The sequence below is a fragment of the Rhipicephalus sanguineus genome, chromosome 3, assembly GCF_013339695.2.
Source record: "Rhipicephalus sanguineus isolate Rsan-2018 chromosome 3, BIME_Rsan_1.4, whole genome shotgun sequence".
Classification (NCBI taxonomy): domain Eukaryota; kingdom Metazoa; phylum Arthropoda; class Arachnida; order Ixodida; family Ixodidae; genus Rhipicephalus; species Rhipicephalus sanguineus.
This window is the reverse complement of record NC_051178.1, coordinates 58,771,140-58,783,709: the sequence shown is the minus strand read 5'-3', so window position 1 is coordinate 58,783,709 and position 12,570 is coordinate 58,771,140. Positions and strand designations below refer to the sequence as shown.

Genomic DNA, 12,570 nt, shown 5'->3' with positions numbered 1-12,570 from the left:
TCCGGGAGTACTTTACTGTAATCTTAGTCAATGACACCGGTGTCATTGACGCCGGTGTCATTGGAATTAAGAAGGACGTATTCCTGCTGTGAAAATTTTAAAGAAAAATGTCAACACGTGCGTCTCGCAATGTGTTAGTGCAGCCATTCTCCGCTTGTAAATATAAGGGTGACTGTTTCTACGGTAGCTTACCGGCTTCGCTAAAAACAGTCTCCAACAAAACTTTCAATTAGATACTGTGTTTAGCGAAGCCGGATAGCTGTCATACAAAGAGTCACCCTTAGTATTTGTAGATCAAATGACAAGCAATTAAAATTAGGCCTAAAGGCTACCCATTGTTTCCATGTTTCTAAACAGCCGAGCTGTTTAAGCTTGAAGTGGTTCCGGCTGTCGTTTCAGAAAAATCGGCGGGTGTGCGCAACACAAAGCGGGTATGTGCCAAGCAGCTCCTAGCATAGCTAGCCATGCATAGTATAGTATGGCAAGGGTTGCGAAAGGGAAGTGAGAGCGGGGAGGAAAGAATGGAGGAGGGGAGAGGGTGAGACATGACTTGTATAGTTAAGCCAAGAGCATAAGACAGCCATGCATTTCAAGGGGGAGGGAAAGGTAAGAGAGGGTGATTGATGTGAGGATGAGGAGGAGGGCAAGGAGGAAAGGGCAATATGGAAAGAGATAAAGAAAGAAATAAAGATGATGAATAACGATGTAGGAAGACTTCAATCTGCATTCTCCAGGTGGTGGCGCCACCGCCTACTGACTGCCCCTCCGAAAGAGGGCACCACGCTGCCGCGTGCCCTCGGATTTCTCGATGCGGGGGGAAACCGCTGCCGCAAAAGCCTACACACCACGAAAGCTCGCCTCCAAGTGTGGGGGAGGGACACGAGGCGGACACACACGGTTCCAGAATTGTGATGTGTGACTTGGGAATGATGATCTGCGTTCTTTTTTTACTTTGGCTACATATTATCTGTCCATATCTATCTATGGCTGTTTACTCAGATTTCACAGGAGTGCAAACTGGTTAAAATATTTTGTCGTGTCAGCCGGTGCACCCGCATGTCCCTTTACGAGAAACGGCACAATCACCTGTAGTCAATGCGTGCGGCCTTTCACCACGGACCCGAAGCTATTCGAACTCTGTGTTTCTTTCGCAGGCGGCAAGTTGGACACGTACCTTCAAGAGGCCGAGAAGTCTACGAGTACCACGTATCTTCTCTCCTTTCCGGCAAAGATGCGACGCGAGCTCGTGCCTTTCCTCTCATCGGCGGCAGCCATTGAGCTCATTCGCAGTTACGCGTCACGTGGCATCCGCGGATACGGATTTGCGCGCGCCGAGATCGCTGCCGAGCAGTTGCACAACGTGACCGTCGATTACAGCACGGTGCTTAAGGTAGGGGTGATACTCTATAGTGCGCTACTTCTAGCATAGAACACCGGTCAAGGCTATGTTATCCGCTTCATCGTTATCGTGAACCGATGTATGTCAGATGATGACGATGGTCGTGATCGTAAAAACAGAGCAGAGTATTTTATCAGTGCTCGTTTCTTCAGTACGACGTGATCGAATCCGCATCGAGTACTCGTCAGTGTTGCTAGCAAATATTTTGATAATATCTGGAGTTTTACGTGCCAAAACCAGGATATGATTATGAGGCACGCCGTAGTGAAGGGATCCGGAAATTTTGACCATCTGGTGTTCTTTGACGTGCACTGACATCGCACATAACACAGGCCTCTAGCATTTCGCCTCCATCAAAATGTGACTACCGCGGCCGGGATCGAACCCGCGACCGCGGCAGCCGAGCACTGTAACTTCCCACCACCGCGGCGGACGCTAGCAAATATTAGCTAGTGGTAATCGACGTCGAACGTTCTGGTTAATCAAAGAGTCATAGTCGGAGGACGAATTTGTAGATATGGGCCGGCATATCAGCGTTTACTGAGCTTCAGGGCCACCTGTACCTTTCTTAAATTGATAGGACTCCATAGCCGAACTATATGTCGCAATGTAAAACTCTTTTTGAAAGTCCACAGTACCACCCTGGAGTGGTTGGCACACGTCGACAGGCGTCGATTGTACAGACATCGCTGATTGGCGAGAAAGTGAACGGCTGGCCTCTGTTGAGCGCAGCGCACTGCGTTTACGTGCCCCGCTGAGGACCATGTTAGTTAGGGCTCGAGTCATCATTTTAGCCCGAAATGCGTGTTACGTCTCCGTCGCTTTAGTCGCACTTGTGAGCCTCGAAACAAGTTTGTTGCCGTCGCGAGCACTGGTCAAATTAAGAAGCATTGAAAGGTAGTCGTAGCCCCAATATGGCAGATTAAACGACTTCCGCCGAGTGGATTTTCTCATCCCTCCTTTCGTGTCCTTGCATAGATGTACACGTTCCAAATAATGCTGTGACCATAGTGCATTGCAGAATCGCAGCCTCTTCCATGGATTATTCATTGCTTCATTGTTTGAGATTATCCATGAAATGTTCGTGCAAGTTTTCTAATCTAGTATCTATAATCTTCAGGTTTCCCAGATAAAAGCTCTCGCTGCCTTGTTATGCCTTTCACTACTCTTACAGGTGGCATTTTAACATTTTACTCCCATCACATTGCGTATCTCTTACGTTTTTTTTTCCCTTAAATTTAAGCTATGCACCATAGCCAATGCGGGTTTGTTATCCAGCACTTGCTGCCACCCTGCTGTCATTCTTAAGTTACATTTATCAGTTGTCATCGTAACGGGAATGGCATGATTATTTACCCCTGTAATTATTTATATTACTCAATTTTGATAGCACCGAATGAAACCAGCTTCTAGAAATTCGTTACCTGTTGTCCCCCTCATGCGTCGCAGCATCTTGCTTGTAGCTCACATTTGTGTCGCCTTTCACGTCCCATAAAATACGGGGGATACACGATCGCACGAGTAAAATACAGCGTATATGTCACTTTTATTGCAATCACACTTATATGGACACTTAAGGCGCACTTCTGCCCTCGGCATCGCCGTCATGTTACGGGTAAAGTACAAAGGAATAACCCGCGCATAGTATTTTTTATGTGCGAGTGAAAACGTGCTACGGCCGTCCCCGATCGTGGCTTAAGCAGAGATTAAATGCGCTGGCCGTCTGCGTTGCGCGAAGGCGCGCGGATGTATCCCGCAGGTGGGGGTTGCTGCGTCACCTGTGGAGCAACTGCGCACTTTGATCAAACGAGCACGCTCGCGCGCAGTGGCACGCATGCTATCTCGAATGAGATCAGCGGACGAATGCTACCCTTGTACGTGCTGTACTCTCACCGCTTACTTTTCGTTGAGGCGACGGACGGTACTAAAACTGACTCACTCCCTGGAGCGGCCGTATTCTCTTGCGTCTGTTTTGTAGAATCACGCTATATCGGGTTCTAAAGGAGGTAACTGCTAGCCGTACTTAGTATAACATTGCAATGTGTCGCTATCCCATTCATTGCTTCGACCTTGCGGCGAAATAGACATCTTTTTTTCCCTTTTTCTGTCAAAAGGCTTCAAAATGACGGCAAACGCTGGTCCGTGCGTTAATAACCCAGCATTATTGACACCCTTCTTGCGCTGCGAGTTGTAATAAATATTCTCAGCGGCGCGCTCGAGGGTTCTTCATTGGTGAACAGCGGCTCTTGGCATCTCTCTTCGGCATCTCAACTATTTTTACTCTTCGGTACATCCTTTGCCCGACCGCTGTGGCATCGCTTACGTATCAATGCAACTCTAGCCGTGCAATTACAGCTAGAGTGCATTAGAACAGGGGAGTGCTCGGAACGAGCTTCGAAAAGTGAAGCCCAAACAGGATCAATCCGTTTGTGGCGCTGCGATCGGTAGTCTGCAATCTGTAGTCGTTTAAGAGTAGCGTGCGGCTCTGCCGAAGTAGTGCAGGGATAGAATGGCCGTTTCCACTCAGAAAGCCAAGGTTCGAATCGCAGATGATGGGTTTTTATTCTTGGCGTCTTTTATAGCTGTCTGGTTCTTCCTTTGTTTATTTTTAAACTAGCTTCAGTTTCCACATGTTGCTTCAAAAAGTAACGCTAAATGGGAAGTGAAATAGAAGAAATTTGACAGTGAGCGAAGTTATTTGCAGCGCCACCGCCCGGGATTCAACAAAAACGCAAAATATGGCCTCGAAGATTTTTGCGAATACGACACTCGAAACGAGATTTCACATTTTACGTTACTTTTTGTAGCAATACGTAGCAACAGAAGGTAGTTTTAAGAAACAAAGGAAAACCAATACAGCTATAAAAGGTGACACTAAGAATAAAAAACACACCATCTACAGCGGCGATTCGAACCCGGGACTTTCAAGTGGGAAGCATTCTACATTCTACACCTGCACCGCTTTGGCGGAGCCGCACGCAACTATTAAACGACGACACATTGCAGACTACGGATCACAGTGCCACAAGCGGATTGATCCTGTTTGGGCCGCTTTCTGTACATTGGGGCCTCGGCCATTCCGAGCACGCCTCTGTTCTAGTGCACACTAGTCCAGCTGATTTTTCGGGACCATTCATCGGCTAAGTGCCGCATAGTCCCCTAGAAGCGAGCGAAATCGCATGAGACATCAAAGGAGCAGTTTTGTATCAATCCGGAATCAGCATAGTACTTGTAGCCAGTTACACGAATGCAGATCTCAGTGGCGGCAGTATCGCACAGAATTCCTGCTTTCTATCATTCATGAAAAAGCACATTATCAAAGATGCACCTTCCGTTTCTGCGCAGCTGCTGAACAGTGCGATGAAGTCTGCCGTGCCTACTTCTGGCGTGTCGTTCATAGGGGTGTTGCTCAGGGCAATCAAGACCTCCAAGGGAGCTATGCTTCCTTTTCCGACTGAGATTGCAAGGTGAGAAAACAAAATATGCTATGTGGTAAGTTGACGGCACCGACTTCCCTGCATACACGTCGGCTTGCCGGCTATCGCTGGTATAAGCATAAGCCGGTTTGAAGGTGCGTGTGGGCGTTTGTGTGTGAGCGCGCGCGTGAGAGAGAGAGATAAAGAGCGCCGTCACCAGAAACCTAGTCTTTTGAATACAACTTTATTGGTTGACAATGTGAAATGTATGAACCAAGTGAACGTACAGTTTAGAACGCAAAATTCCAGAGACCACGGAAGCATGTGACGAACTGCATGGCTGCTCCTTCTCATGAGTTCGCGGCTAATTATGAGAGCGTGTACAGCGCACGCGTGTGCTTTTCTACCTGCTGGTGGGTTCGTTAGCGCGCTTTAAACGCGCGTGTACCGGAACGCGGGAAAGAGTACAATGTGTCGCTTCTGTCGTCGATGCGGAAGAAACAAGCGATGATATCGTGACGATCAAAAACACTTCAACTGTATAAATGTGGTATTTTGATCGCGATATCGTCGCTTCGGCGCTTCCGCGGCGTCTGCAGAAGTGGCAACCTGCACTTTGTCCCACATTCCAGTACGTACAGTCGAACGCGAATTGAAGATTATCGCGCGAGCGCCGACTAGCCTAGAGGCACGTTTCGGAACAGTGAAAATCAAGATTACGAGTTCTTCTCGCCCTCTTTGGATGTTCCATGCTAAAACAATCACCCCTACAACGAAATGTACGCCCTTTCTTTTTATTTTAATCTTTCCATTCGTTGCGATCAAGCGAATTCTTCTTTGGCTCTTATCTCCGCGGACGATGGCAAGATTGCTGGGAAATATCTGGTAAAACTTCCGCTTGGAACTGCTTCGTACGAACGGCTTGCTAAGTTGAACAAAATATATCGCATTGTCATAAAAGAATGAAATAAAAATGCGTCTTCCTCAGACGGGAGTGAGCGCAGCTCGAGGAACAGCAGAAAGAGTGAGTGAAGTTTGCCTGATACCTTCCCCTCCTCGAAAAAAGATTCTGGGACGTAGCGCTGTTGTAGTTCTTGGTCGACGCTTGGGCGATAACCTTCAAATCGCGCTCGACTGTACATATGTGGCTGAAGAGTGCGCGCTAGCAGACAGACAGGCAGAAAAAGACGCGCGTGCGCTGTATACGTTCTCCATCTTAACCGTAAAGCCGTCAGAAGGCGCAGCGATGCAGTTTGGCACTCGCCGCCGCGGTCTCTAGAATTCCCCTGTCGACTGCAGAAGCTGCTACTGCACTGCTACTGCTACTGCCCGAAAAACATCACATGCGGGCAGTAGCAGTAGCAGTGCAGTAGCAGCTTCTGCAGTCGACAGGGGAATTCTAGAGACCCAAACCGCATGTGATGTTTTTCGGGCAGTAGCAGGGGGGGTGTGTTTCTTGTGGGCAACCAGTTATACAAAAAAAAAAGAATACACAAGGTATTGTTAGCAGGTTTCGTATTTTAGAAGGCCACCGCACGTTCCCTCCTTTTTTGCTGAAGTTTACAGCATAAAAAGTGACGCGTATTATTTTTAGGATGATTATCTAGGCAAGCAATAGCTTTCTTGTGTCTGACATGCTGCATATCCCATCGCATCCATGAAAAACATGAACATGTTTTAGCTCATTGTCAGGCATAAAATGTGGCTATCTTGAGCCCAGGCACAACAGCAAAGCGTACAACGGCGTAGTGCACCATGTGCTAAACCTAATGCCCCATTTGGAACACCGTAGGAGCCCTTACCACCTCTGGTATCCCGGCTGCGACTTCACTATCAAACAAGCGGCAACGTTCGATTTCATAACATATAGGAAGTATGAACTGCACATTTGAATATGTAGTGTCTCAGCTCTTCCGCAGCCTTGAAAATCATGAAATGTGGCTCTGTCATGGGCACAGCCACTTTCTTAAATAATTTTGAAAGCATGTTGTCAATCATGTTCAAGAGTGATCGTTAGTGTAGAGGAACCGAACTTCCTAACGCCGTAACCTCATGTCCCCTTTACCATCGACGAAGTGGCTCTCAAAAATTTCGCAACGTCAAGCCTACGTTCTCGTCGTGAGGTTAAAGTGCAATCGAAAGTGACAATACTCACGTCTCCAGTACCATCCTATACGCGCAATATTGCGCGCGAAATTGTAGCGAATACCATGGTGGTGTGTTGCTTACCAGCAACAGAGCGGACATAACGTTGTCTAAATTACAGACACATGTTATACATATGAGTATTCTTTTCGTTTGCCATGTCGCATCAGAGCAACAAATCAGAAAACGCAGAAAACCATAATGCTAGCTTCGTAAGTCGTTGTCATTCTCTTTAAATATCTCACTGTAAGTTTTGGCTTCTCCAGCAACGTCAACATGTTCATCGCCATCTCGCACACACCCGTGCTACCGCCCAACGACTGCAAGGTCGAGCCGGCCAGTTCCTGGAGCCACGAGCACATCAACGACTTTAGCTTGCCATCCTTAGTAAGTATAGTGGGGGATTAATAATCAGGACAGTTCTTGTTGCATTTCTGTGCGGAAACTTAGGCAGGATAACCGGCTCGTCGTAGCCTTGCACTTAGGCAGATTCTATATGCGCATTCTTTCACATATCGCCATTTTACACGTTTGAGGCAATGGTTGAGGCGTTGCAAGGCTCTAAGCACACTGTTAGAATGTGCGCAGTTATAAGTTTCTTTATTTGTTCCCAAGCATGATAGGCTATCTATAGCGTAGCCAGAAGTTTTTTTTTTTGGTGGGGGGATGTGGGGGGAGGGGTTCAACCATACATTATTTTATTTTTATGTATTTTTTAAATTTTATTCATACTGTCACCACAACGGCCAAGACAGGAGTTGGGGTTACATAGCTGACATGTACAAAGAACATGATTGGAAACAAATTTCACACGGTATGTTCAAGAAGCCACAATCAGAGTGTCGGAACGGAACGAAAACCGAAAACGAAAAAACGAAAAAAACGATATTTTTGACCGGAACGAAAACGTAACCGAAACGTTATTTATTATTTCGTTCCGGAGTGAAACCGAAATTTTTTCAATCGTTTTTCGGTTCACGAGAAAATTTCGCATTCCGGAACAACTGAGCTTCATGCAATGTGAGCATATCTCAGGGTATAGTATTAGCGCGTACCTCAGACAGGAAATCCAAAGCAAAGATATGTTTAAATTGTGCGAAAAACGAGAACAGTGGCAACCAGAGATGTTTATATTAACGCAAGTGGACTTTTGCGCGCTTGTCAAGCAGGCCAAAGTGGAGAGGGCATTGTCGGCGCTGAATTTTGTTACACCGAAATCTGTTATGAGATCACAACAGCCGATTTTGGCTCCATAGTTGTCCGCAGCCGCCGGTGTACGTGACCGCTATCGCGTGGTATAAGAAAAAATTAAATGAGAAACAAATTTCTAGGATCCGCGCCCTCTGCGTGTTAGTCGGGTCTTCCACCACAGTGTCACGCTGATGCTTATAACTCCATCGCAAAAATGCTCCATACAGGCGTCATGTCGGGCAAGGAATCGCGTTAAAATATGTAATATAGCGTGGCAGAAGAGTAAAATAACAACCAGTCATCACACAATGCTAATAGCGCAAAGAGGCATTTAATACTTCCCACCAGTGTTGCGGAGTTACCACTCCGGAAGTGGAATGACTCCGGAATCTTCAACATTTTCGCGACCCCGCAATGGAATGGGGACAACGCTCGGAAGAATGGAATGGGAATGGAATTACGTCTTTTTCCGAAAATAGAGGACGTTTTCGTCTACGTGCTGTTTTTCAAGCTTCAAACGTTAGTAAGTCAGAACCTCGCAAGTTAACACTAAAGCAGTGTTTTTAAAATGGCTTAGCTGATTACAAGCACGGTACATTTATAAGCAACGCGCCTACTACAAAAGGAGGCATAAGTTAGTGTACAAACAAATGCATTATCCCAGCAGATACCGAAGGGAGAAACAAATTACCCCTGCGCGTTGGTTCCCATTGATACCCCCACCCGAAAGTGGCGAATACTCTATGCACAGCCTGATCTTTATCTCACGAGCAGTTTAGTACCTGACACACGTAAATAACCTTTGCGACAAGGAAGACATTGCATACCTGCGCACAGACGAACACAGAAAGTTCTCCTCATCCAATCCATGCTTGCGAGGCGCGCTTGACAAGCGTGAGTGCTGACGGGCAGTGCGGCCCAGTGTTCCGTATTCGATGCAAAGGCGCTTTTGTCAGCATAAAAATACGCTATGTCGTCATTTTAGCATTAACAGATTTAAGCTTAAACAATATTGAAACACCACCATTCGTTCAAACATGTTGACCACGCAAATACTATCGGTACACTCTAAATATTTTCACGCGTAGCAAGCGTGAGAGGGGGGCGTGTTTTTGCACGCTTGTTCTATGCGTGGTGTGCTTTCACGCTGAAAAAATCACGCTTCCTGAGCGTGACTTGCGGGATGCATAACGCTTGCGAAGCGTGAGTGGGGGCGATTTCTTGCACGCTTGTACTAAGCGTGGTGCGCTTTCACGCTAAGCGCACCACGCTTGCCAACCGTGACTGCCAACCTTTTTAACGCTTAGAGAAGGTGTTAGAGAGGAGTTTTACTTACTTAATGCGGCGTTCTCCCGCTCCTTGAAATGCCTTTCTGACTGTCAGAAATCATCCAAAAGAAAGCTGAAAGAAGATAATATTTGTTGTGCTGTATGGGCTTGGCGGCTTTCTTGAAGAGTATACATACTGATGCCCGGCAATAATTAGCGCATTACAAAAATTAATTTTTCCTTTTCATCTTGTGCAAACTGTAGAACGCGACACTGCGAGAGGGTAAAATGAGCTTGCTGGCTGAAACATAAATATGGATTTCGGTTTATAGTACAGAGAGTAGGCTAGAAATAAGAGACAAGCTTTCATTATTTCACTGGCTACTCTTTCCATGTTGTACCCAACGGCACATATATACGCACAGCTCAACATCGGCAGTGCGGTCTGTATTTACGGTGCAGCTAGCAAGCTCGTGTTATGCAGAACCAATAGAATGTTCCCGTGCCCAATATGAAAATTGAAACTTGATTTTTGTAATTAGCCATTTAATGCCGGGCAACCAGCATATATACCCGCCAAAGAGCCGCCAAGCATCAACAAATACAGCACAACAAATATTATTTTCTTTCAAATTATTTTAAACACTTTCTGACAGTCAGAAACACATTTTATAGAGCAGGAGAATCCCGCATCAAGTAAGTAAAAATCCTCTCTTACACCTTAACTAAGCATTAGGAAGGCCTCCCGTCACGGATCGACAAGCCTCACACCGCGACTGCGGCGTTAGATCTTCGTTATACACCGTTCAGAATTTAGTAGTGTTAGCAGAATGAAGGCGTTCTCGATTGTCTCAATCTTTCATAAAGCATCTTCCACAGGTGCATCTGGCGAATCCTACAATTAAGCCTCTGATGTGCATGCATTCTTTCGAGGCGATTACTTATATATACGGTAGTCCAGAAATTTGAGTGAGGAATTTTGCGCGGAGTGCTCTGACACTTTACATTTGAATCAATGATAAGGGGTTAAGTAGAACGAAATATTTACAAGAATTTAAATTTGAGTAAAACTTTTATTGACCATAACTTACAAAAACGCTTCTTTTTATGGAAGAGCAATCCAAGAAAAAAACACACAGGAACTGTAAAATAGGCGCTAGATGAATTTGGATGTCTCTTTAAGCAGCACATAAACTTTGATGTGTACTTAACTCAAACGAAGTGTAGTTTCGTGAACAAATACCGTAGCCTTTTCTGCGCCCATGGAATTTCGTCGATGCCGGCACGTTTTAACGACTGCTTGAACGAAGCCAAGCAACTGGCCAAAAGCAGCCGGATACGCAAGGTCCTTGACGTAGTACACACACAAACAAAGCACCAGTGCTTTTTCCAACGACGTGTTCGGCTGTAGCTTCATGGTTTCGCTGGGCTCTGCCGCATACAAGCTCCTTCACATCGCCCCACACAATGCACGGGCCAATAATGTCTTAGGATGAAACCTGGCAAAGATAAAAAGGAGAAATTAAATTGGTACCTGATGGAATGAACCGTTGTCCAATTTCACTTGGTACAGAACTACAAATTCATGAAAATGATTTTGTCGACAAAGCTCACATTGCGACTGCGGCGTTAAATCTTCTGAGACACTGCTGAAAACTGAGTATAGTGTCAGAAGAAGGATGACGTTATGAATGCTTTTGAAACTTTGGCTCTTAAAAAACTATTTTACTCACCTCTGAAATTAGGGCCATTTTCGCGAGCCTTGGCCTCAGGTACGCATCCACCTCTGTGTACGATGGGTCCGCTAAGGATGACACTGTCGCCACTGCAGGCAGAAGTTTGCTGAGGCTTTTGACATTCTCCTCCATAGTGCTTAAAAATATCAGTTCACTTTCAAAGGCAAGCTGAAAGAAAAAACGTGGAATTAAACTTCATGAACACAGAATACAGCGCACAATCAGCAAAACTTCGTGGCTCTTTGTTGATTTAATTATAGCGGCACTGGGGGTCAGCAAGAACAGTACAAAGGGGTTTTGATGTCGTAAAGTCAAGTATAGTTCGTACACCGGCAATCTGTTTGAGCACGAATGAAAAAAACATGGCTGATCCCTCTGTCATAGGAATCGGTATAACACGAAAGTGAAACGTGTCTTCACAGACTTAGTTGAGCGTTTGTTGTGCATTCTTTCGCCCCAAGCGCGAAGGAATGAATGCTACAGCATCAAATTGTAATGTTACGCGAAGAACAGCAAGCCGCTCGAAACTCGCAATGCGCTGCTCAAGCAGAAAGGACGCGCGGAACAAACATACACAGGATGAGCGCGAACTGTCACAGTTGTAACTTATTTCTGTGTGAGCAGCGCGCTCCTTTCGCAAAAGCGGCCGCTGCAGTGAGCGAGGCGACCTTCGTGCTCTCAACGGAAACTTGCAGGCAGAGCGCAAGACGTACAAACCACCGAGATCACGAGATAAGCGCCCGCACGAGCGACCACGCCCTGTCGAGGCGCGAGCTAATCCGCGTGGGGGACGACCTTTAAAGCGCGCTTTTCGAGACCTTCGCGCCATCTCGCTAGTAATAACGAAAACACGCTGTACCGCCGATCTCTGAGTACCGCCGCCGGCAAATGGTGTACATAAATAGCTCGCCGTTAGCACAGCAGAGAACACGCCGTTTGTGGCGAAGTCGTTTCGCGCTGCGTGCTGGCGATCGAGAGGTCGTAAGTTCGACTCCCGGTGACGGAACTTTTTCTTATAGTTTCTTCTTTGCCATATGTTAGTCTTTATATTTTAGAACGTCATATCCGTGACGGAAATGCGTCATTGGAGCCGTGGTGGACCCCGGCATAAAACACTTTCGTGTTAAAAAAAAAAAACGTGAGTGCTCCAGATTACACTGGGCGCCAATAAAATCTTCTGAAATATGGCAATCTGAAGAAATAAAGAGGGACATAAGAAGGTACAGGGCTGTCTTACCAGTTCTTCGTTTAGGAGATAAGCCGGTAATACCGCCACTGGTGACGTGGTCCTCAGGATAAAGGATGCTTTTAAAAGTGCCTTCACGCGGGGTGCATCTATTCCGCTTTCAGAATGTCCTTCTTCATCTATTGTCTGCACAGATCAACAAATATAAATTTCACAGCGATAAATATAA

General features: G+C 46.2%; 2 protein-coding genes across 3 annotated transcripts in view; both read left to right on the top strand.

Moving 5' to 3' along the window:
• LOC119384941 (uncharacterized) overlaps positions 1-4,870 on the top strand; it is a 47,841-nt gene extending 42,971 nt beyond the window's left edge. The window contains exons 5-6 of the mRNA XM_037652556.2: positions 1,155-1,390; positions 4,745-4,870. Of these exons, the coding sequence (XP_037508484.2) occupies positions 1,155-1,390; positions 4,745-4,870 (362 nt within the window). The remainder of the gene's footprint in view (positions 1-1,154; positions 1,391-4,744) is intronic.
• Positions 4,871-7,225: 2,355 nt separating this feature from the next.
• The window catches only part of LOC125757607 (uncharacterized), a 58,064-nt gene continuing 52,719 nt past the window's right edge, over positions 7,226-12,570 (top strand). For both annotated transcript variants that reach the window (XM_049413208.1, XM_049413207.1), the window contains exon 1: positions 7,226-7,347. In XM_049413208.1, coding sequence (XP_049269165.1) covers positions 7,237-7,347 — 111 coding nt within the window. In that variant the 5' untranslated portion in view covers positions 7,226-7,236. The remainder of the gene's footprint in view (positions 7,348-12,570) is intronic.